The sequence below is a fragment of the Pleurodeles waltl genome, chromosome 12, assembly GCF_031143425.1.
Source record: "Pleurodeles waltl isolate 20211129_DDA chromosome 12, aPleWal1.hap1.20221129, whole genome shotgun sequence".
Classification (NCBI taxonomy): Eukaryota; Metazoa; Chordata; class Amphibia; order Caudata; family Salamandridae; genus Pleurodeles; species Pleurodeles waltl.
Window position 1 is genome coordinate 33,635,273 of NC_090451.1, and position 26,357 is coordinate 33,661,629.

At 46.5% G+C, this 26,357-nt stretch overlaps 1 protein-coding gene across 2 annotated transcripts in view; it reads right to left on the reverse strand.

Annotated features, from left to right (window-relative positions):
* The window catches only part of JAK3 (Janus kinase 3), a 202,644-nt gene that overhangs the window by 8,505 nt on the left and 167,782 nt on the right, over positions 1–26,357 (reverse strand). For both annotated transcript variants that reach the window (XM_069216952.1, XM_069216953.1), the window contains exons 21-22: positions 20,573–20,745; positions 1,707–1,824 (exon numbers count right to left, since the gene is read on the reverse strand). In XM_069216952.1, coding sequence (XP_069073053.1) covers positions 1,707–1,824; positions 20,573–20,745 — 291 coding nt within the window. The remainder of the gene's footprint in view (positions 1–1,706; positions 1,825–20,572; positions 20,746–26,357) is intronic.

Here is a 26,357-nt window from a genome sequence, read left to right on the forward strand (position 1 = left end):
TGTATTTTAGTGTGAAACACATCCTGGACCATTTTGAAAAAAGCAGCTCAAACAACAGCCACTTGTGTTCTGTTGTCACCGTGTGTTTGCAGTAAACGTTTTACCACGAATTGCAGCATGGGTTTGGATGTTGTGGGCTGTGCCCTCTTGTGAAGAAGATGAGTTGTGGCTCTTATTCTATGGGTCTCTTGGTTTCCTTTAGTGCTCTCTGTCTATCTGGGTAAGCTGACCACGTAAGTTCCAGGCTTAGTCACAGGACGAGCTCAAGGAAGACAGCAACAAAGGGGTTGTGGGGGTGGGGTAGTGGGCGTGCCTACGCACGTGAGGGAGACAACAACATTGAAGGCGGTCGGGGAGGGGGTGCATGGGCAGAAATACACAGGACAGGAAGCAAGCAGGCACAAGAGAGAAAACAAAGCACTGGGTATTTTCAGAGGCAGAGAGAAACAAAGAGGGAGACAGCTGGAAAACACATGCACTCTTATGGAGCGCTTAACCAAAAAGAAAACAGTAGTTCCCTAAATGTGAGCATTGGAAAGACAGTAAGACACAGGTCAGCCAGTCAAGAGGATGGTAAAGAGGTTATGCTACAGAGGAGAGACAAACACAAGATAGACAAGGAAAGCCATCAAATAAGAAGCAAGCAATAAGTGATAATAAAGCCAACCAATGGTAAGCAGTGGGTGGGTTGTACGCCCCTGTATGTTCTTGGTAAGCCCACAATACATTTGTTGGGTCTCTTTTAAAAATGAACCGACAACTTGTCTAAGCTAGACCCAGTCATGCCTTTGCACATGGCTGCCAAAGACCAGTGGTAGGGGTGCCAGGCCCTACTGGCAGCCAGATGGTATATGCCAGGGCTTGCTGCTTCAGGCTGTCTGATTCACTGACAAGTGTCATTGCCTTGCTAGGACTTAGTGCAGATATATTACAATGATTCTTACTTGATCAACACCCTCTGTACTAAAGGTGCAAACAAACAACATGCTGTTGTGCATGTCCTTAAACTTCCTGGAGTTTATGTAGAAAGCTGGCAAAGTTGGCCTTTTTATACTTCTACAAATCTGCCCCGCAGGCACAAACAGTGTCTCTTTCCAGCACAATGGAAAGTGAGAGTTTCTTTCCCCAGGAAGAGACCTCAATTCCTAAACTACTTTCACAACTTAAAAACACAGCAAATCGAATTGACATCTTTCTGGCCACTCCTGAACTGTTCAGCTCCAGAGGTGTGGGCCACTGAAGGGAAATACCTGAGAAGGAGGCGTTTAGGTCCCCAAAGTTCTGCAGGTATGTCCTAAAGCAGCCATGCATTGAAGAGGGAAGCCAGCTCCCCTTACCCAAACCTCATCACTAACAAAAATCAACAATATGAATTAGTTTACTGAGGTATGCTTGGGTTCTGAGATGTACTGTGTCATCAATCTTGCCCCCTTTAAAGACTGTGTCCTCCTTGTGACTCTGTGCACACATCCAAAGTCGATGGAACACCCTTCTGTCAACTTTCTAACTTTGAGAACTTCACTAAGTTTAGGATTTTTTTAAAGGGATTAAAATAATCCAAAAGTTGAAGTGGAAGAAACTGACTGCAAAAGGTCATCAGAATCATCTCGCAAAACACATTGTGCTTGCTATGGAAGAGGCAGGACTTGTGTACAATCCTGTGCACGGACGTTCAGTTCTGCAGCTCCCTTGTCTCACCCACTCACCGCTGGCGGGTTCTTGCTTTTCTCGGCATAGGTGAACAGCTCGTAGAGGAGCACACCGAAGCTCCACACATCTGACTCTCGGGAGAAGACGCTGTCCGCCAGCGACTCCGGGGCGTACCTGACAAGAAGCGAAAAGGACATTGAAGGAGAGAAGCTAAGCTTGGGGACAAAGGGAGATGAAGACATGATGCAGGGGAGAGTAAGATTGCAAATGTAAATTATACAAAACTTTTCCAGACTGAAGACCGCTTTCAGTGCTTAATTTGTAAATAAAAACGTGCTGGTGCCCAAAGCCTTCCTCTTAAACACGCAGCTGCCGTAATTAAATGTGAGAACAGGGACTACTGAGGCGGTTTAGCCCTCAAGCCATCTCGGGCCTCTTCAATCCATTTAAAGCCACTCCCTGCCCTTCAGCTCACTCTTGCAGCTTTCTCCCTTTGTGGAGCTTTTTCGTTTTTCTCTTCCTCCGTCTTTCCCGTATGAGGCTTTTGCTCGCCGCAAATGCTTGAGGCAGAAGAATAAGCAGGCCCTCAAAAACAAGTGCTGGTGCTCAGCACCGGAAACAACAAGCACAAATTAAGCACTAACCGCTTTGCTTCTGACAAAAAGTACTGGTTAAAATTGAGAAACAAGTGAGAAAACCTTAAGTGACAAAAAACTTAGTGAAAACAAATCTATACTTTAAATTAGAAAAGTGAGAAAAATTAGTGAAAAATAGTCCACACATTTAAGTAACCCTTATTTTACATCTAACCCTACATTTCTAAATGTGATCATTTAATTTCTGTACTTCCTAAATGTAAACCCTAACCCTACGTCTACCCATGTTCTCTTTTTTTTCCTAACCAATCCTGCTCTTTGAGCTGTGGCTTATTCAAGCTCTGCTTAGTCCCATGATTCCATTTTTATCCTTCCCTCTGTTACTCTAATACTTCTAATACTAATCCTTTCGATTTTAAAAACTTGCATTCCCATAATTTTTTCTCACTTTGTTTTCTCATTTTTAGTTTTTTTCACATTTTGTATTTCTGACTTTTGACCTAAAAGGATCCACAAACCCCCACAACCCAGTTTAATACATGTATTATTCTTATCCAACTTCATCCCAAAAACTTCTCAGACGAAATCAATTTCTTTGAATTGGAAAATCACTTATAATTTGGCATGATAAGTTTAGATGCATCTTTCATTAATTCGTCTAGTCCCATAATGAAGCGCTTTGCATGTCCTGGCGCTATAGCGTGGGGGTCGTCTTCCCCTGCTCTCCTTTCCCTGTTCTCCTTCCCAAACAAAGGGGGTGGCGAGTTATTAATGGTTGTATGTCCAACGCTCTGACTTCCCCATACTCCTTCCCTTGCAGGAACCGTAAAAAACGGTACCACCCCTTTACAACTACTCTTCCTGGACCCTACAAGCCACTGGCTACCCTTTTACGTTCACAATATTTTTGAATCCTAAAAGAAACAGGGGTGAAAGGTTATTAATGGTTGTATTTAATAGTCAGTTGTGAAAATGTCGACTACTTTTAGGTCGAGTTGCTGTTGTCCATTTAATAACACTGTTTTTAATTGCATTAATTTTATTTATTTATCTAATGGCACCCTAATGACCCGTTAGCACCCCTTAACACTTTCCATCCCTGGACCCTTATGACCCGATATGCCCCTTAATGCTATCATTCTCTGAAGCCTAAAAGCCCCTCACTACACCTTACCACACCCCTTCGCTTAACCCTAAAAGCCCCACCACTACGCTTTAACGTTACCCTTCACTGAACTCTAGAAAGCTCTTACTTACCATTCCCTGAAACCTAAAACTTCATTACAACCCCTTGATACTACCCTTCCCTGAAACCTAAAACTTCCTTACAACCCCTTAACGCTACCCTTCCCTGAAACCTAAAACTTCCTTACAACCCCTTAATGCTACCCTTCCCTGAAAACTGAAACTTCCTTACGACCCCTTAATGCAACCCTTCCCTGAAGCCTAAAACTTCCTTACAACCCCTTAATGAAACCCTTCCCTGAAGCCTAAAACGTCCTTACAACCCCTTAATGCTACCCTTCGCTGAAAACGAAAACTTCCTTACAACCCCTTAATGCTACCCTTAGCTGAAGCCTAAAACTTCCTTACAACCCCTTAATCCTACCCTTCCCTGAAGCCTAAAACTTCCTTATAACCTCTTAACGCTACCCTTCACTGGAGCCTAAAACTTCCTTACAACCCCTTAATGCTACCCTTTGCTGAAGCCTAAAACTTCCTTACAACCCCTTAATGCTACCCTTCCCTGAAGCCTACAACGTCCTTACAACCCCTTAATGCTACCCTTCCTTGAAACCTAAAACTTCCTTACAACCCCTTAAAGCTACCCTTCACTGAAACCTAAAACTTCCTTACAACCCCTTAACGCTACCCTTCCCTGAAACCTAAAATTTCCTTACAGCCCCTTAATCCTACCCTTCCCTGAAACCTAAAACTTCCTTACAACCCCTTAATGCTACCCTTCCCTGAAGCCTAAAACTACCCCTTAACCCTACCCTTCACTGAAGCCTAAAACTTCCTTACAACCCCTTAATGCTACCTTTCCCTGAAGCCTAAAACTTCCTTACAACCCCTTAATGCTAACCTTCCCTGAAGCCTAAACATTCCTTTCAACCCCATAATGCTACCCTTCCCTGAAGCCTAAAACTTCCTTACATCCCCTTAAAGCTACCCTTCCCTGAAGCCCAACACTTCCTTACAACCCCTTAATGCTACCCTTCCCTGAAAACGAAAACTTCCTTACAACCTCTTAATGCTACCCTTCCCTGAAGCCTAAAACTTCCTTACAACCCCTTAATGCTACCCTTCCCTGAAAACTAAAATTTCCTTACAGCCCCTTGATGCAACCCTTCCCTGAAACCTAAAACTTCATTACAACCCCTTAATGCTACCCTTCCCTGGAACTTAAAACTTCCTTACAACCCCTTAACGCTACCCTTCCCTGAAACCTAAAACTTCCTTACAACCCCTTAATGCAACCCTTCCCTGAAAACTAAAACTTCCTTACAACCCCTTAATGTTACCCTTCCCTGAAGCCTAAAACTTCCTTACAACCCCTTTATGAAACCCTTCCCTGAGGCCTAAAACTTCCTTACAACCCCTTAATGCTACCCTTCACTAAAGCCTAAAACTTCCTTACAACCCCTTAATGCTACCCTTTGCTGAAGCCTAAAACTTCCTTACAACCCCTTAATGCTACCCTTGGCTGAAAACTGAAACTTCCTTACGACCCCTTAATGCTACCCTTCCCTGAAAACTAAAACTTCCTTACAGCCCCTTAATGCTACCCTTCCCTGAACCTAAAACTTCCTTACGACCCCTTAATGCTCCCCTTCCCTGAACCTAAAACTTCCTTACGACCCCTTAATGCTACCCTTCCCTGAAGCCTAAAACTTCCTTACAAGCCCTTAATGCTACCCTTCCCTGAAGCCTAAAACTTCCTACGACCCCTTAATGCAACCCTTCCCTGAAGCCTAAAACTTCCTTACAACCCCTTACTGCTACCCTTCCCTGAAAACTAAAACTTCCTTACATCCCTTAATGCTACCCTTCCCTGAAGCCTAAAACTTCCTTACAACCCCTTAATGCAACCCTTCCCTGAAGCCTAAAACTTCCTTACAACCCCTTAATGCTACCCTTCGCTGAAAACGAAAACGTCCTTACAACCCCTTAATGCGACCCTTAGCTGAAGCCTAAAACTTCCTTACAACCCCTTAACACTACCCTTCACTGAAGCCTAAAACGTCCTTACAGCCCCTTAATGCTACCCTTCCTTGAAACCTAAAACGTCCTTACAGCCCCTTAATGCTACCCTTCCTTGAAACCTAAAACTTCCTTACAGCCCCTTAATCCTACCCTTCCCTGAAGCCTAAAACTTCCTTAAACCCCTTAATGCTACCCTTCCCTGAAGCCTAAAACTTCCTTACAACCCCTTAATGCTACCCTTCGCTGAAAACGAAAACTTCCTTACAACCCCTCAATGCTACCCTTAGCTGAAGCCTAAAACTTCCTTACAACCCCTTAACCCTACCCTTCACTGAAGCCTAAAACTTCCTTTCAACCCCTTAATGCTACACTTCGCTGAAAACTAAAACTTCCTTACAGCCCCTTAATGCTACCCTTCCCGGAAAACTAAAACTTCCTTACAGCCCCTTAATACTACCCTTTGCTGAAGCCTAAAACGTCCTTACAACCCCTTAATGCTACCCTTCCCTGAAGCCTACAACTTCCTTACAACCCCTTAATGCTACCCTTCCTTGAAACCTACAACTTCCTTACAGCCCCTTAATCCTACCCTTCCCTGAAACCTAAAACTTCCTTACAACCCCTTAATGCTACCCTTCCCTGAAGCCTAAACATTCCTTACAACCCCTTAATGCTACCCTTCCCTGAAAACTAAAACTTCCTTACCAGCCCTTAATGCTACCCTTCCCTGAAACCTAAAACTTCCTTACAGCCCCTTAATCCTACCCTTCCCTGAAACCTAAAACTTCCTTACAGCCCCTTAATCCTACCCTTCCCTGAAGCCTAAACATTCCTTACAACCCCTTAATGCTACCCTTCCCTGAAGCCTAAAACTTCCTTAAACCCCTTAATGCTACCCTTCCCTGAAGCCTAAAACTTCCTTACAACCCCTTAATGCAACCCTTCTCTGAAGCCTAAAACTTCCTTACAACCCCTTAATGCTACCCTTCGCTGAAAACGAAAACTTCCTTACAACCCCTCAATGCTACCCTTAGCTGAAGCCTAAAACTTCCTTACAACCCCTTAACCCTACCCTTCACTGAAGCCTAAAACTTCCTTACAACACTTTAATGCTACACTTCGCTGAAAACTAAAACTTCCTTACAGCCCCTTAATGCTACCCTTCCCGGAAAACTAAAACTTCCTTACAGCCCCTTAATGCTACCCTTTGCTGAAGCCTAAAACGTCCTTACAACCCCTTGATGCTACCCTTCCCTGAAGCCTACAACTTCCTTACAACCCCTTAATGCTACCCTTCCTTGAAACCTACAACTTCCTTACAGCCCCTTAATCCTACCCTTCCCTGAAACCTAAAACTTCCTTACAACCCCTTAATGCTACCCTTCCCTGAAGCCTAAACATTCCTTACAACCCCTTAATGCTACACTTCCCTGAAAACTAAAACTTCCTTACAACCCCTTAATGCTACCCTTCGCTGAAAACGAAAACTTCCTTACAACCCCTTAATGCTACCTTTAGCTGAAGCCTAAAACTTCCTTACAACCCCTTAACCCTACCCTTCACTGAAGCCTAAAACTTCCTTACAACCCCTTAATGCTACACTTCGCTGAAAACTAAAACTTCCTTACAGCCCCTTAATGCTACCCTTCCTTGCAACCTAAAACTTCCTTACAACCCCTTAATGCTACCCTTTGCTGAAGCCTAAAACTTCCTTACAACCCCTTAATGCTACCCTTCCCTGAAGCCTACAACTTCCTTACAACCCCTTAATGCTACCCTTCCTTGAAACCTAAAACTTCCTTACAACCCCTTAACGCTACCCTTCACTGAAACCTAAAACTTCCTTACAACCCCTTAACGCTACCCTTCCCTGAAACCTAAAACTTCCTTACAGCCCCTTAATCCTACCCTTCCCTGAAACCTAAAACTTCCTTACAACCCCTTAATGCTACCCTTCCCTGAAGCCTAAACATTCCTTACAACCCCTTAATGCTACCCTTCCCTGAAAACTAAAACTTCCTTACCACCCCTTAATGCTACCCTTCCCTGAAAACTAAAACTTCCTTACAACCCCTTAACGCTACTCTTCCCTGAAAACTAAAACTTCCTTACAACCTCTGAATGCTACCCTTCCCTGAAGCCTAAAACGTCCTTACAACCCCTAATGCTACCCTTCCCTGAAATCTAAAACTTCCTTACAACCCCTTAACGCTACCCTTCGCTGAAAACTAAAACTTCCTTACAACCCCTTAATCCTACCCTTCCCTGAAGCCTAAAACTTCCTTATAACCTCTTAACGCTACCCTTCCCTGGAGCCTAAAACTTCCTTACAACCCCTTAATGCTACCCTTTGCTGAAGCCTAAAACTTCCTTACAACCCCTTAATGCTACCCTTCCTTGAAACCTAAAACTTCCTTACAACCCCTTAACGCTACCCTTCACTGAAACCTAAAACTTCCTTACAACCCCTTAACGCTACCCTTCCCTGAAACCTAAAACTTCCTTACAGCCCCTTAATCCTACCCTTCCCTGAAACCTAAAACTTCCTTACAACCCCTTAATGCTACCCTTCCCTGAAGCCTAAACATTCCTTACAACCCCTTAATGCTACCCTTCCCTGAAAACTAAAACTTCCTTACCACCCCTTAATGCTACCCTTCCCTGAAAACTAAAACTTCCTTACAACCCCTTAACGCTACTCTTCCCTGAAAACTAAAACTTCCTTACAACCTCTGAATGCTACCCTTCCCTGAAGCCTAAAACTTCCTTACATCCCCTTAATGCTACCCTTCCCTGAAGCCCAACACTTCTTTACAACCCCTTAATGCTACCCTTCCCTGAAGCCTAAACATTCCTTACAACCCCTTAATGCTAGCCTTCCCTGAAAACTAAAACTTCCTTACCACCCCTTAATGCTACCCTTCCCTGAAAACTAAAACTTCCTTACAACCCCTTAACGCTACTCTTCCCTGAAAACTAAAACTTCCTTACAACCTCTGAATGCTACCCTTCCCTGAAGCCTAAAACTTCCTTACATCCCCTTAATGCTACCCTCGCCTGAAGCCCAACACTTCCTTACAATGCCTTAATGCTACCCTTCCCTGAAGCCTAAAACTTCCTTACAAGCCCTTAATGCTACCCTTCCCTGAAGCCTAAAACTTCCTTAAACCCCTTAATGCTACCCTTCCCTGAAGCCTAAAACTTCCTTACAACCCCTTAATGCAACCCTTCTCTGAAGCCTAAAACTTCCTTACAACCCCTTAATGCTACCCTTCGCTGAAAACGAAAACTTCCTTACAACCCCTCAATGCTACCCTTAGCTGAAGCCTAAAACTTCCTTACAACCACTTAACCCTACCCTTCACTGAAGCCTAAAACTTCCTTACAACCCCTTAATGCTACACTTCGCTGAAAACTAAAACTTCCTTACAGCCCCTTAATGCTACCCTTCCCGGAAAACTAAAACTTCCTTACAGCCCCTTAATGCTACCCTTTGCTAAAGCCTAAAACGTCCTTACAACCCCTTAATGCTACCCTTCCCTGAAGCCTACAACTTCCTTACAACCCCTTAATGCTACCCTTCCTTGAAACCTACAACTTCCTTACAGCCCCTTAATCCTACCCTTCCCTGAAACCTAAAACTTCCTTACAACCCCTTAATGCTACCCTTCCCTGAAGCCTAAACATTCCTTACAACCCCTTAATGCTACCCTTCCCTGAAAAATAAAACTTCCTTACCAGCCCTTAATGCTACCCTTCCCTGAAACCTAAAACTTCCTTACAGCCCCTTAATCCTACCCTTCCCTGAAACCTAAAACTTCCTTACAGCCCCTTAATCCTACCCTTCCCTGAAGCCTAAACATTCCTTACAACCCCTTAATGCTACCCTTCCCTGAAGCCTAAAACTTCCTTAAACCCCTTAATGCTACCCTTCCCTGAAGCCTAAAACTTCCTTACAACCCCTTAATGCAACCCTTCTCTGAAGCCTAAAACTTCCTTACAACCCCTTAATGATACCCTTCGCTGAAAACGAAAACTTCCTTACAACCCCTCAATGCTACCCTTAGCTGAAGCCTAAAACTTCCTTACAACCCCTTAACCCTACCCTTCACTGAAGCCTAAAACTTCCTTACAACACCTTAATGCTACACTTCGCTGAAAACTAAAACTTCCTTACAGCCCCTTAATGCTACCCTTCCCGGAAAACTAAAACTTCCTTACAGCCCCTTAATGCTACCCTTTGCTGAAGCCTAAAACGTCCTTACAACCCCTTAATGCTACCCTTCCCTGAAGCCTACAACTTCCTTACAACCCCTTAATGCTACCCTTCCTTGAAACCTACAACTTCCTTACAGCCCCTTAATCCTACCCTTCCCTGAAACCTAAAACTTCCTTACAACCCCTTAATGCTACCCTTCCCTGAAGCCTAAACATTCCTTACAACCCCTTAATGCTACCCTTCCCTGAAAACTAAAACTTCCTTACCAGCCCTTAATGCTACCCTTCCCTGAAAACTAAAACTTCCTTACAACCCCTTAATGCTACCCTTCGCTGAAAACGAAAACTTCCTTACAACCCCTTAATGCTACCTTTAGCTGAAGCCTAAAACTTCCTTACAACCCCTTAACCCTACCCTTCACTGAAGCCTAAAACTTCCTTACAACCCCTTAATGCTACACTTCGCTGAAAACTAAAACTTCCTTACAGCCCCTTAATGCTACACTTCGCTGAAAACTAAAACTTCCTTACAGCCCCTTAATGCTACCCTTCCTTGCAACCTAAAACTTCCTTACAACCCCTTAATGCTACCCTTCCCTGAAAACTAAAACTTCCTTACCACCGCTTAATGCTACCCTTCCCTGAAAACTAAAACTTCCTTACAACCCCTTAACGCTACTCTTCCCTGAAAACTAAAACTTCCTTACAACCTCTGAATGCTACCCTTCCCTGAAGCCTAAAACGTCCTTACAACCCCTAATGCTACCCTTCCCTGAAATCTAAAACTTCCTTACAACCCCTTAACGCTACCCTTCGCTGAAAACTAAAACTTCCTTACAACCCCTTAATCCTACCCTTCCCTGAAGCCTAAAACTTCCTTATAACCTCTTAACGCTACCCTTCCCTGGAGCCTAAAACTTCCTTACAACCCCTTAATGCTACCCTTTGCTGAAGCCTAAAACTTCCTTACAACCCTTTAATGCTACCCTTCCTTGAAACCTAAAACTTCCTTACAACCCCTTAACGCTACCCTTCACTGAACCTAAAACTTCCCTACAACCCCTTAACGCTACCCTTCCCTGAAACCTAAAACTTCCTTACAGCCCCTTAATCCTACCCTTCCCTGAAACCTAAAACTTCCTTACAACCCCTTAATGCAACCCTTCCCTGAAGCCTAAACATTCCTTACAACCCCTTAATGCTACCCTTCCCTGAAAACTAAAACTTCCTTACCACCCCTTAATGCTACCCTTCCCTGAAAACTAAAACTTCCTTACAACCCCTTAAAGCTACTCTTCCCTGAAAACTAAAACTTCCTTACAACCTCTGAATGCTACCCTTCCCTGAAGCATAAAACTTCCTTACATCCCCTTAATGCTACCCTTCCCTGAAGCCCAACACTTCCTTACAACCCCTTAATGCTACCCTTCCCTGAAGCCTAAACATTCCTTACAACCCCTTAATGCTACCCTTCCCTGAAAACTAAAACTTCCTTACCACCCCTTAATGCTACCCTTCCCTGAAAACTAAAACTTCCTTACAACCCCTTAACGCTACTCTTCCCTGAAAACTAAAACTTCCTTACAACCTCTGAATGCTACCCTTCCCTGAAGCCTAAAACTTCCTTACATCCCCTTAATGCTACCCTTCCCTGAAGCCCAACACTTCCTTACAACCCCTTAATGCTACCCTTCCCTGAAGCCTAAAACTTCCTTACAAGCCCTTAATGCTACCCTTCCCTGAAGCCTAAAACTTCCTACGACCCCTTAATGCAACCCTTCCCTGAAGCCTAAAACTTCCTTACAACCCCTTACTGCTACCCTTCCCTGAAAACTAAAACTTCCTTACATCCCTTAATGCTACCCTTCCCTGAAGCCTAAAACTTCCTTACAACCCCTTAATGCAACCCTTCCCTGAAGCCTAAAACTTCCTTACAACCCCTTAATGCTACCCTTCGCTGAAAACGAAAACGTCCTTACAACCCCTTAATGCTACCCTTAGCTGAAGCCTAAAACCTCCTTACAACCCCTTAACACTACCCTTCACTGAAGCCTAAAACGTCCTTACAACCCTACCCTTCCTTGAAACCTAAAACTTCCTTACAGACCCTTAATCCTACCCTTCCCTGAAACCTAAAACTTCCTTACAGCCCCTTAATCCTACCCTTCCCTGAAGCCTAAACATTCCTTACAACCCCTTAATGCTACCCTTCCCTGAAGCCTAAAACTTCCTTAAACCCCTTAATGCTACCCTTCCCTGAAGCCTAAAACTTCCTTACAACCCCTTAATGCAACCCTTCTCTGAAGCCTAAAACTTCCTTACAACCCCTTAATGCTACCCTTCGCTGAAAACGAAAACTTCCTTACAACCCCTCAATGCTACCCTTAGCTGAAGCCTAAAACTTCCTTACAACCACTTAACCCTACCCTTAACTGAAGCCTAAAACTTCCTTACAACCCCTTAATGCTACACTTCGCTGAAAACTAAAACTTCCTTACAGCCCCTTAATGCTACCCTTCCCGGAAAACTAAAACTTCCTTACAGCCCCTTAATGCTACTCTTTGCTGAAGCCTAAAACGTCCTTACAACCCCTTAATGCTACCCTTCCCTGAAGCCTACAACTTCCTTACAACCCCTTAATGCTACCCTTCCTTGAAACCTACAACTTCCTTACAGCCCCTTAATCCTACCCTTCCCTGAAACCTAAAACTTCCTTACAACCCCTTAATGCTACCCTTCCCTGAAGCCTAAACATTCCTTACAACCCTTTAATGCTACCCTTCCCTGAAAACTAAAACTTCCTTACCAGCCCTTAATGCTACCCTTCCCTGAAACCTAAAACTTCCTTACAGCCCCTTAATCCTACCCTTCCCTGAAACCTAAAACTTCCTTACAACCCCTTAATGCTACCCTTCCCTGAAGCCTAAAACTTCCTTAAACCCCTTAATGCTACCCTTCCCTGAAGCCTAAAACTTCCTTACAACCCCTTAATGCAACCCTTCTCTGAAGCCTAAAACTTCCTTACAACCCCTTAATGATACCCTTCGCTGAAAACGAAAACTTCCTTACAACCCCTCAATGCTACCCTTAGCTGAAGCCTAAAACTTCCTTACAACCCCTTAACCCTACCCTTCACTGAAGCCTAAAACTTCCTTACAACACCTTAATGCTACACTTCGCTGAAAACTAAAACTTCCTTACAGCCCCTTAATGCTACCCTTCCCGGAAAACTAAAACTTCCTTACAGCCCCTTAATGCTACCCTTTGCTGAAGCCTAAAACGTCCTTACAACCCCTTAATGCTACCCTTCCCTGAAGCCTACTACTTCCTTACAACCCCTTAATGCTACCCTTTCTTGAAACCTACAACTTCCTTACAGCCCCTTAATCCTACCCTTCCCTGAAACCTAAAACTTCCTTACAACCCCTTAATGCTACCCTTCCCTGAAGCCTAAACATTCCTTACAACCCCTTAATGCTACCCTTCCCTGAAAACTAAAACTTCCTTACGAGCCCTTAATGCTACCCTTCCCTGAAAACTAAAACTTCCTTACAAACCCTTAATGCTACCCTTCGCTGAAAACGAAAACTTCCTTACAACCCCTTAATGCTAACTTTAGCTAAAGCCTAAAACTTCCTTACAACCCCTTAACCCTACCCTTCACTGAAGCCTAAAACTTCCTTACAACCCCTTAATGCTACACTTCGCTGAAAACTAAAACTTCCTTACAGCCCCTTAATGCTACCCTTCCTTGCAACCTAAAACTTCCTTACAACCCCTTAATGCTACCCTTTGCTGAAGCCTAAAACTTCCTTACAACCCCTTAATGCTACCCTTCCCTGAAGCCTACAACTTCCTTACAACCCCTGAATGCTACCCTTCCTTGAAACCTAAAACTTCCTTACAACCCCTTAACGCTACCCTTCACTGAAACCTAAAACTTCCTTACAACCCCTTAACGCTACCCTTCCCTGAAACCTAAAACTTCCTTACAGCCCCTTAATCCTACCCTTCCCTGAAACCTAAAACTTCCTTACAACCCCTTAATGCTACCCTTCCCTGAAGCCTAAACATTCCTTACAACCCCTTAATGCTACCCTTCCCTGAAAACTAAAACTTCCTTACCACCCCTTAATGCTACCCTTCCCTGAAAACTAAAACTTCCTTACAACCCCTTAACGCTACTCTTCCCTGAAAACTAAAACTTCCTTACAACCTCTGCATGCTACCCTTCCCTGAAACCTAAAACGTCCTTACAACCCCTTAATGCTACCCTTCCCTGAAATCTAAAACTTCCTTACAACCCCTTAACGCTACCCTTCGCTGAAAACTAAAACTTCCTTACAACCCCTTAATTCTACCTTCCCTGAAGCCTAAAACTTCCTTATAACCTCTTAACGCTACCCTTCCCTGGAGCCTAAAACTTCCTTACAACCCCTTAATGCTACCCTTTGCTGAAGCCTAAAACTTCCTTACAACCCCTTAATGCTACCCTTCCTTGAAACCTAAAACTTCCTTACAACCCCTTAACGCTACCCTTCACTGAAACCTAAAACTTCCTTACAACCCCTTAACGCTACCCTTCCCTGAAACCTAAAACTTCCTTACAGCCCCTTAATCCTACCCTTCCCTGAAACCTAAAACTTCCTTACAACCCCTTAATGCTACCCTTCCCTGAAGCCTAAACATTCCTTACAACCCCTTAATGCTACCCTTCCCTGAAAACTAAAACTTCCTTACCACCCCTTAATGCTACCCTTCCCTGAAAACTAAAACTTCCTTACAACCCCTTAACGCTACTCTTCCCTGAAAACTAAAACTTCCTTACAACCTCTGAATGCTACCCTTCCCTGAAAACTAAAACTTCCTTACAACCCCTTAATGCTACCCTTCGCTGAAAACGAAAACTTCCTTACAACCCCTTAATGCTAACTTTAGCTAAAGCCTAAAACTTCCTTACAACCCCTTAACCCTACCCTTCACTGAAGCCTAAAACTTCCTTACAACCCCTTAATGCTACACTTCGCTGAAAACTAAAACTTCCTTACAGCCCCTTAATGCTACCCTTCCTTGCAACCTAAAACTTCCTTACAACCCCTTAATGCTACCCTTTGCTGAAGCCTAAAACTTCCTTACAACCCCTTAATGCTACCCTTCCCTGAAGCCTACAACTTCCTTACAACCCCTGAATGCTACCCTTCCTTGAAACCTAAAACTTCCTTACAACCCCTTAACGCTACCCTTCACTGAAACCTAAAACTTCCTTACAACCCCTTAACGCTACCCTTCCCTGAAACCTAAAACTTCCTTACAGCCCCTTAATCCTACCCTTCCCTGAAACCTAAAACTTCCTTACAACCCCTTAATGCTACCCTTCCCTGAAGCCTAAACATTCCTTACAACCCCTTAATGCTACCCTTCCCTCAAAACTAAAACTTCCTTACCACCCCTTAATGCTACCCTTCCCTGAAAACTAAAACTTCCTTACAACCCCTTAACGCTACTCTTCCCTGAAAACTAAAACTTCCTTACAACCTCTGCATGCTACCCTTCCCTGAAACCTAAAACGTCCTTACAACCCCTTAATGCTACCCTTCCCTGAAATCTAAAACTTCCTTACAACCCCTTAACGCTACCCTTCGCTGAAAACTAAAACTTCCTTACAACCCCTTAATTCTACCTTCCCTGAAGCCTAAAACTTCCTTATAACCTCTTAACGCTACCCTTCCCTGGAGCCTAAAACTTCCTTACAACCCCTTAATGCTACCCTTTGCTGAAGCCTAAAACTTCCTTACAACCCCTTAATGCTACCCTTCCTTGAAACCTAAAACTTCCTTACAACCCCTTAACGCTACCCTTCACTGAAACCTAAAACTTCCTTACAACCCCTTAACGCTACCCTTCCCTGAAACCTAAAACTTCCTTACAGCCCCTTAATCCTACCCTTCCCTGAAACCTAAAACTTCCTTACAACCCCTTAATGCTACCCTTCCCTGAAGCCTAAACATTCCTTACAACCCCTTAATGCTACCCTTCCCTGAAAACTAAAACTTCCTTACCACCCCTTAATGCTACCCTTCCCTGAAAACTAAAACTTCCTTACAACCCCTTAACGCTACTCTTCCCTGAAAACTAAAACTTCCTTACAACCTCTGAATGCTACCCTTCCCTGAAGCCTAAAACGTCCTTACAACCCCTTAATGAAACCCTTCCCTAAAGCCTAAAACTTTCTTACAACCCCTTAATGCTACCCTTCGCTGAAAACGAAAACTTCCTTACAACCCCTTAATGCTACCCTTAGCTGAAGCCTAAAACTTCCTTACAACCCCTTAATCCTACCCTTCCCTGAAGCCTAAAACTTCCTTATAACCTCTTAACGCTACCCTTCACTGGAGCCTTAAACTTCCTTACAACCCCTTAATGCTACCCTTCCTTGAAACCTAAAACTTCCTTACAGCCCCTTAATCCTACCCTTCCCTGAAACCTAAAACTTCCTTACAGCCCCTTAATCCTACCCTTCCCTGAAGCCTAAACATTCCTTACAACCCCTTAATGCTACCCTTCCCTGAAGCCTAAAACTTCCTTAAACCCCTTAATGCTACCCTTCCCTGAAAACTAAAACTTCCTTACAACCCCTTAACGCTACTCTTCCCTGAAAACTAAAACTTCCTTACAACCTCTGAATGCTACCCTTCCCTGAAGCCTAAAACTTCCTTACATCCCCTTAATGCTACCCTTCCCTGAAGCCCAACACTTCTTTACAACCCCTTAATGCTACCCTTCCCTGAAGCCTAAACATTCCTTACAACCCCTTAATGCTACCCTTCCCTGAAAACTAAAACTTCCTTACCACCCCTTAATGCTACCCTTCCCTGAAAACTAAAACTTCCTTACAACCCCTTAACGCTACTCTTCCCTGAAAACTAAAACTTCCTTACAACCTCTGAATGCTACCCTTCCCTGAAGCCTAAAACGTCCTTACAACCCCTTAATGAAACCCTTCCCTAAAGCCTAAAACTTCCTTACAACCCCTTAATGCTACCCTTTGCTGAAGCCTAAAACTTCCTTACAACCCCTTAATGCTACCCTTCCCTGAAGCCTACAACGTCCTTACAACCCCTTAATGCTACCCTTCCTTGAAACCTAAAACTTCCTTACAACCCCTTAACGCTACCCTTCACTGAAACCTAAAACTTCCTTACAACCCCTTAACGCTACCCTTCCCTGAAACCTAAAATGTCCTTACAGCCCCTTAATCCTACCCTTCCCTGAAACCTAAAACTTCCTTACAAGCCCTTAATGCTACCCTTCCCTGAAGCCTAAAACTACCCCTTAACCCTACCCTTCACTGAAGCCTAAAACTTCCTTACAACCCCTTAATGCTACCTTTCCCTGAAGCCTAAAACTTCCTTACAACCCCTTAATGCTAACCTTCCCTGAAGCCTAAACATTCCTTTCAACCCCATAATGCTACCCTTCCCTGAAGCCTAAAACTTCCTTACATCCCCTTAATGCTACCCTTCCCTGAAGCCCAACACTTCCTTACAACCCCTTAATGCTACCCTTCCCTGAAAACGAAAACTTCCTTACAACCTCTTAATGCTACCCTTCCCTGAAGCCTAAAACTTCCTTACAACCCCTTAATGCTACCCTTCCCTGAAAACTAAAACTTCCTTACAGCCCCTTGATGCAACCCTTCCCTGAAACCTAAAACTTCCTTACAACCCCTTAATGCTACCCTTCCCTGGAACTTAAAACTTCCTTACAACCCCTTAACGCTACCCTTCCCTGAAACCTAAAACTTTCTTACAACCCCTTAATGCAACCCTTCCCTGAAAACTAAAACTTCCTTACAACCCCTTAACGCTACCCTTCCCTGAAACCTAAAACTTCCTTACAACCCCTTAATGCTACCCTTCCCTGGAGCCTAAAACTTCCTTACAACCCCTTAATGTCCCCTTAATGGGAGAGCAGTGTGAGGAGCTTGCACTGGTGGCTGGTGTGAGCAGCTGCCTCTGGTGAGCAGTGTGAGGAGCTTGCACTGGTGGTTAGTGTGAGCAGCTGCCTCTGGTGAGCAGTGTGAGGAGCTTGCACTGGTGGTTAGTGTGAGCGGCTTCCTGTGATCAGCACTGTGAGGAGCTTGTACTGGTGGTCAGTGTGAGCAGCTCCCTCAGGTGAGCAGTGTGAGGAGCTTGCACTGGTGGTCGGTGTGAGCAGCTGCCTGTGGAGAGCAGTGTGAGGAGCTTGCACTGGTGCTCGGTGTGAGCAGCTGCCTCTGGTGAGCAGTGTGAGGAGCTTGCACTGGTGGTCAGTGTCAGAAGCTGCTGCTGGTGAGCAGCGTGAGGAGCTTGCACTGGTGGTTAGTGTGACCAGCTGCCTCTGGTGAGCAGTGTGAGGAGCTTGCACTGGTGGTCAGTGTGAGCCGCTGCCTCGGGTGAGCAGTGTGAGGAGCTTGCACTGGTGGTTAGTGTGAGGAGCTGCCTCTGGTGAGCAGTGTCAGGAGCTTGCACTGGTGGTTAGTGTGAGCAGCTGCCTCTGGTGAGCAGTGTCAGGAGCTTGCACTGGTGATCGGTGTGAGCAGCTGCCTCTGGTGAGCAGTGAGAAGAGCTTGCACTGGTGGTCAGTGTGAGAAGCTCCCTCAGGTGAGCAGTGTGAGGAGCTTGCACTTGTGGTCAATGTGAGAAGCTGCCTCTGGTGAGCAGTGAGAAGAGCTTGCACTGGTGGTCAGTGTGAGAAGCTCCCTCAGGTGAGCAGTGTGAGGAGCTTGCACTTGTGGTCAATGTGAGAAGCTGCCTCTGGTGAGCAGTGTGAGGAGCTTGCACTGGTGGTCAGTGTGAGCAGCTCCCTCAGGTGAGCAGTGTGAGGAGCTTGCACCTGTGGTCCGTGTGAGAAGCTGCCTCTGGTGAGCAGTGTAAGGAGCTTGCACTGGTGGTTAGTGTGAGCAGCTGCCTCTGGTGAGCAGTGAGAAGAGCTTGCACTGGCGGGCAGTTATAGGAGATGTCTGTGATCAATGTGAATAGGTGGTATTAGTGAGCAGCTGTCTCTGGTGATCAATCTGCGAAGCTTGCACTGGTGGTCAGTGTCAGGAGCTGCCGCTGGTGAGCAGTGTGAGTAGCTGCCTCTGGTGAGCAGTGTGAGGAGCTTGCACGGGTGGTCAGTGTGAGAAGCTGCCTCTGGTGAGCAGTGTGAGGAGCTTGAACTGGTGGTCAGTGTGAGCAGCTGCCTCTGGTGAGCAGTGTAAGGAGCTTGCACTGGTGGTCAGTGTGAGCAGCTGCCTCTGGTGAGCAGTGTGAGGAGCGGCCTCTGGCGAGCAGTGTGAGGAGCGGCCTCTGGCGAGCAGTGTGAGGAGCGGCCTCTGGCGAGCAGTGTGAGGAGCCGCCTCTGGCGAGCAGTGTGAGGAGCGGCCTCTGGCGAGCAGTGTGAGGAGCCGCCTCTGGCGAGCAGTGTGAGGACTGGCCTCTGGTGAGCAGTGTGAGGAGCGGCCTCTTGTGAGCAGTGTGGGAAGCTGGCTCTGGCGAGCAGTGTGAGGAGCGGCCTCTGGTGAGCAGTGTGAGGAGCCGCCTCTGGTGAGCAGTGTGAGGAGCCGCCTCTGGTGAGCAGTGTGGGAAGGGGTCTCTGGGGAGGAGCTTGCAGTGGTGGGCAGTCAGAGGAGCAGTTTCTAGTAATCAATGTGAGGGCCTGGCTCAGTGAGCGATGAGAGGAGCTGTCTTTGGTGAGCAGTGTGAGGAACTTGTTTTAGTGAGCAGTGTGAGAAGCTGCAAATGGGGAGTAGCCTAACACAAATGCCATAGGTACTTTCACTCACATTTCCCTACACTAATCTGCCACTAATCCTTTTTGGGTTCTGCAGTAGTGTGTTACTTGCCGAAAAGCACTTCTCTGCTTTGGCAAGGGTAGTAAGTGGTATATAAACACAATTACTTTCAGTGGCGGCCCGTCCTTTAGGGCGGAGGGGCCACGCCCCTCCCCACCCCATGAAGAGTGTCTGTCAGGTTGAACAAAGGTCAGCCTGACAGACCCTCTTCATGTTCAGGTCAGGCAGCCAGGAGCAGACATGCGCGATTTGCACAGACTCCTGGCTGCCTGAGCTGAACTTTGCTGGGCAAATCACAGCTCCTATGGGCGTGACCTCCTCGGCCCAGCAAAGGTGCCTCGAGGCCCTCCCCTGGGTGACGAGGAAAGCGTCACCAATTGACACTCTCCCTGGGCGCTTCAGTTTAAGCCCTGAAGCGCCCAGGGCGAGTGTCAATCAGTGACACTTCGTCACAGAGTGGGGTGGGGTCAGCAGTCTCACTGACCCCATCCCACTCTGTGACGAGGCTGGGACTGCTGCCTTCCCTCATTGGCTGACCTCAGGTCAGCCAATGAGGGAAGGCAGCAGTCCCAACCCTCCTGGGACCTGGAGGCTAAAGGTAAGTGTGTGTGTGTGTATGTATGTGTGTTATGTTTTACATTGAATGTATGGTGCGCGCGTGCATGTTTGAGTGTTATGAGTGTTGTTAATGGATGTGCGTGCGTGCGTGTGTGTGTGAAAGAATGAATGTGTGTGATCTTGTAAAATGAATGGTGCGTGCGTCCATGTTTGAATGGAATGAGTGTTGTTAATGGATGTGCATGCGGGTGTGTGTGAAAGAATGAATGTGTGTGATCTTGTAAAATGAATGTTTGGTGGGTGCGTGCATGTTTGAATGGAATGAGTGTTGTTAATGGATGAGCGTGCATGTTTGTGTTTGTGTGAAAGAATGAGTCTGTGTGTTTGTGTGTGTGTGTGTGTGTGTGTGTGCCCCGCCCGCCCCCTCCCAAAGCTGCCGGCCGGCACTGATTACTTTGTAGGACATCATACAAACCCACCCTAGTGCCGTACGGCACTGTGAACAATCCAAAAGGTCTCTTGTACGTACCAGAAGATGGGACTCTCCCCCCGCTCTCGCACCACGTAGTACTCCTTATCCTGGGGCAGGATCTTGGCCAAGCCGAAGTCCCCAATTTTGACGTGGTTGTCACTCTGCACTAAGATGTTCCGGATGGCCAGGTCTCTGTGCACATAGCGCTGCGTTCCCAGGTACTCCATACCCTATGGGTAGATAAAGAACACTCAGAAGAAACACACAATATAGCGCTGAGAGCTCAAGTACTTCATAACTTATTGTTGGAAACGGCCCTTTCTGCAGGGTTATCCTCAAACTTTTTGCCTTTCTCCTCCTATTTTTCTGACCCTGTTTTTGTTGGCTTTAGGACTCTGGGCACTTGACTACTGCTAATCCGTGCTAAAGTGCAGGTGCTTTCTCTCCTAAAACGTGGTGTAATTGGCTTACACTTGTTTGGCTTATTTAATTTACCTGTAAGTCCCTTGTAAAGTGGTATACTGTACCCCGGGCCTGTACATTTAACAACTAGTGGTCTTGCAGGGCAGATTGCGCCACCCACAGAAGTAGCCTTGCAAACTTGTCTCAGTTGCCTCAAAGTGCGCAGTTTACTGCCAAATTGACTTGGCGAGTTAAAATACTTGGCAAGGCTTAAACTCCCTTTTTCACTACACCAAGTCACCCCTAAGATAGGCTCAAGATAGGCCCTAGATAGCCCTATGGACAGGGTGCTGTGTATGTAAAGGGCAGGACATATATTTTTATGTGTTACGTGTCCTAGTAGTGACAAACAGCCTATTTCTTTTTTCACTCCTGTGAGTGCTGCTTCTCTCATAGGTTTGAATTGAGAATTTCCTTATATATGTCTAAATGATCATTTTTGATATGTGAGGAGTAGCGTGGGTATGTTTGGAATGGTAGTGAGAAATCCTGCTTACTGGTGTGAGTGGATTTTACATTACTATTTTAGAAATGCCACTTTTAGAAAGTGGGCATTTTTCTGTGATTATAACTGCTGTGCTTTGCAGCCTGACTCCAATCCATGTCTGGGGCAGAGTGACAGCTCCACTTTGTGCATACTCTCCAGACAGCCATCAGGGAGGATCAGGTGTGACAGGGTTACATCTGCATTCATCTACATACTGATGGTTTTCCTGGGCTGGGAGAGAGGGAGGCGGGGAGCATTTTACACTTGAATAGGCTGTGTCCTGCACTCACAGAAAGGACTTGTTTACCCCCTTCTGATGTCTGGAGCCAGAGTAGGGGAGAAGGGACATTTTTGGAACTGATCAGATCTGGCTGGAATCTTCTCCCACCTTCTAGAAACTGGGCACGTACTGTATAAGTACAGGGGCTCTTGCCCCATGATTTTTAAAGCATTTTTGGAACTGTGAGCGGACCACTGTCAGAAGGACTGCACAAAAGGACTCGTTTGGACTGCTCTTCTGTTGCTGACCTACTGCCTGGTATCTGCTAGGTGGCATAAATGACTTACCTGGATTGCTTTTCTGCTTGTTGCCCTGCAGCCAGCTGATCCGTGGCATTGTTCTGCAGGGACACTACAGGTACTACCAGGAGGGGTCGCCATCAGGACTGCCTACTGCTGCCTGCCTTGTGCCCCCCACCCAAGTGTTCTCCCAGGGACCCAGTGCACGGAGAGCCTAGCTCATGGAGAGTGCCTCACTTATTAATTATTAGCACCCTGACGCATGAAAATGCTTGTCGCCCTTCAGCGTGTGTGGAGTGCTGCAAGGCTCCTGAAGAGCGGCGTGTGCACCAAGGTGAGCCCTACACAGAGGAGCACACGGAGGACTGCTCACTGCCCTTCTTTTTCTTTTTATGCATAGCACGTGGAGAGCACTTTTGCTTCCCCTGCCTTATGCCTCAGGTGCCGAAAGCAGTACTGAGGCCCGGACATTCCCTTGAGAACCAGATGCCTGGGGTTGGAATCATGATACAACAAAGTGATACAGGGGTTAGCATGGCTCATACTGTGCTGATGCCCATAGCGTTACCATATTGAAATGGGTTCCTCTGGGCCCGTGTCAGCTGCCCCGGGAAGAAGAATCTGGCCTCCAGGACTGCGGTTAGCCCTAGACAGGATAGCGCGAGCCACCAGGGAGAACCAAAGGCAGACCCCTCCCACCCCCACACGCCCCATCGCGCTTAGCCATGCCGTGCATTTCTGCCACAACTGCACCGTGCCCTTGCAGGCAGCTGGCACATCTTCAGTTATTGCAGTGCGGGGTGCACCTAAGGAGGTCTTCTCTGCCTTCTCCTAAAGTAAGAGCGCCTTCCCCCCAACGTGGCCCATTATGACATGTGTATCCCTCCACCCCCGCTTGAGCACCAATCTGGGGGCGGGGGGGAGTTGGTGGTCCCTGGCTTGTGGGATAACCAGTAGGAGGGTCCCTTGAGTGGTGCGAGGCCGCTCCAATGCTCGAAGACTCAGGCAAAGGAAAATACCTTATTTTTCCTAAGAGGGGTATGGGTGCTTCTGTGCCATACAAACCTTTGTGTTTCCCCTGATGTCAACTATCGGCTTCAGGGTACACAACGAATTACGACAGAAAATCTAGTGCGAGTGCAGGTGCTTCTGGTCCCGAGGCCTCTACTTGATCATAAATATGAAAATTTTCAGTGTGCACCACAAATTACCATAATCCTGCTAAGAGGGGGACTCAGGTGTTTTCCTACTGCATTGTATGCTCTGATGTTACTACTTATGTTGTTTTGCCTTACACTGCCAGACTGATGAGCGTGTCCTTAGAATGTACATATTGTGCATAGTCGAAATTGCTTTATGTAAGGACTGTTGTGCAGGTGCAGTGACATCTCACAAATTCTAGATTGGACGTATGTTGTTTGGGTCTCTGTGACATGCACAGAAGTGGGATCTTACGTACATTACTTACGACCTGTGTTGTTGTTGCTCTATGAGATATGGATATAATATAAGAAACCTATTTTTATATATAGAATCCTGTGTGAAGTCTCTTTTGTGGTGTATTTATTGTGTCACGGGTGTAAGTGTATTGTGCGAATACTTTACAAAGACCTCTAGAGTTGTGCCTGACTACTCTATGCCAAGCTACCGGGGGTGAGCACCAGTTATCTTCAGTGTCTATCATTCTTGCCTTGACTAGAGTGATGGCTTCTGTCTGACTTAGAAATGGGGGTCCTAGTTGGCTAGGGTATGCACCTAACACTTAGTGATACATATAGCACACTCGGAGGACACCCACAACATCATACTGCAAGGACACGCACTCCATGCCCTATGTACACACACAGCACACTCAGAAGAAGTGCTGTGATGGCGAGGTCATCCATGCCCCATGGATACATGACCCAGAACCAAGATAGCACTGAGAATCAAGATAGTCTCAGATCTTTGGAGCCAACCAGAGGCCTCACACACAATGAAGCGCCCGCGAGGGCTCGGTGTCCCAAGGCCTCCACCGAAACTGTAGACTCTGATTACAGCCAGACAGTGGACGTGTAAAGTCAGAGAGATGTTCATTTTAAAAGGAGTGGATATCAGGCCAGGGTTGGGGAGCTTGTTCTGACTGCCACTGCCTGTGCTATACTGTATCTGAGAGAAGCTTGCACTGCTGCCGGTCTGCCTGCGCCTGTTTGGGTCTAAGGGAAGTGTATGCTGCTGTTACTTACACTGCACTTGCTATATGTCGGAGAAGTGGGCACAGCAGTTAGCGACGGAAGCGTTCACTGTTGCTACCTGTGCATTACCTTGGTAATGACTGTGTGTGTGAAGCTTGCACTATTGCTGTCTGTGCTACACCTTAATGTGTGTGCGTGTTTGTGTGGGTGGCTTGCACTGTCCATGCCTGTGCTACACCTAATTAATGTGTCTGTGTGAGTGAAGCTTGCACCATTGCAGTCTGTGCTGCACCTTAATGTGTGCGTGTGCAGCTTGCACTGTTCTCGCCTGTGCTACACCATCTTAATGTGTGCATTTGTGTTTGTGTGTGAGTGAAGCTTGCACTTTTGCTGTTGCGCGCTACATCTAAATATGTGTGTGTGGCTTGCACTGTTTCTGCTTGTGCTGCACCCAAGTAATGTGTGTGTGTGCTGCAATGAAGTTTTATCACCTATCTGGTTTGCAAGCAAGTATGGAGTTTACCTAACCAAGCCATCTGGCTGTTCCAACCCTCAAACTGTAATAAAACGATAACTTTATTGTTCTTGTGAATGTGCTCGGAATAGCTATGAACCTTATCCCCCTGGGTGCCCGCTACGAGCTGATCTCGTCCTCGGCCACGGTTCCAGTGTGCTGAGGACGAGACCAGCCCATCCTGCACCCTTCCCACGGGGGGAGCGCACCCTGTGGGCCTCCCACCCACACCCCCGTCAGGGATGGAAGGGGAATCGCTTCCCCTTCCACCCCCGATTCCCCGCCCCCCGGTGACGTCTGACGACGTCAGCGCACAATCATGCGCTGAGGTCATCAGAGGTCGCCTCCTACCCACTGGAAGCTCAGCTTCCAGCGTGGATCGGAAGAGAAGTGCAAAAGCATTTCTTTTCCGATCAGGGACTGGGGGCGAGAGAGGCATCAAAGGAAAGGAAAGGCCTTGCCTTTCCTTTGATGTCTCTCTGAGCATTTCTGCAGCCCGATCTTGACGCAATCGGGCTGCAGAAATGCCCACTAGACACTAGGGAGGTTTTTAAAAAATATTTATGCATAAGGGGAGCTTTGGCAAGGACTGCTCCCCAGGTGGGCAATTTTTCTTAAGGCCCTTTCTGCCCATCCCCCACCCCTCTGCCAATCTGCTCCCGGGGGAGGGCAGAAACCTCTCGACGCCAGGGATTGATAACTTTTTTTTTTTGTTACAGGAGGGTAGTGACCCCTTAGGCAAGGGTCCCTCCGCGGGGGGGCAAATCTTTTTTAGGCCATTTCTGCCCATCTTGGGGGAAGATCTGCCTATTTTAATTAGGCTGATCTACCCGCCAGGGGGGGCAGAAACCACTAGGCACCAGGGATTTTTTTTATTTTTTACAGATGGGGAGCAAGACCTTAGGCAAAGGTCGCTCCCCTGGGGGCCAATTTATTTTATGCCATTTATGCCCCCTTTGGGGCAGATCGGCCTATTTCTATTAGGCCTATCTGCCCCCAGGGCGATCAGAAACTACTTTGGCACCAGGGATTGCTGTGTGTATGTGTACTTTGTTTGGGGGGGCATCCCTTTGGGCAAGGGTCGCTTCTCATGGGGCCACATTACTGTTGGCCATTTCTGCCCACCTTGGGGCAGGTCGGCCTATTTTTGTAAGGCCCACTTGCCCCCAAGGAGGGCAGAAAGCCCACCAGAGACCAGGGAAGATTTTCTTTCAAAAACAGGGTGGGGTTATAACCATACCCCCACCCCAAATAAATGGGGACAAAATTGTTGTTCTGCCCACCGGTGGGCAGATGGGGCAGTTACCCCCGATCCACTCCCCAGAGGGGCAGAAAGCCTACTAGATGCCAGGGAATTTAAAGAAAAATACATATAGTAGGGTGGTGGCTACCAACCAGTATGGGCATGGTTATGCCCCCACCCCAACTGAAGCGGGTAACAGTCTTTCAGCTCTCCCCCACACACACTAAAACATCTTATCCCACGGCAAGCAAGAGGACATTTGATAATTTGGGGTTTTAGTTTTACAGTTGGGCCATGAGAGGTTGGTAACTCTCAAAATTGTCCCACATGGAATGGTGAGGGCTGTACTTTTTGGACTTTGGGATGCTGCCATGTAGCAAAATCTACGAGACCGAGACACATCTGAAAACAAAACATCTGGGCGAGTCCAGGGTGGTGTGCTC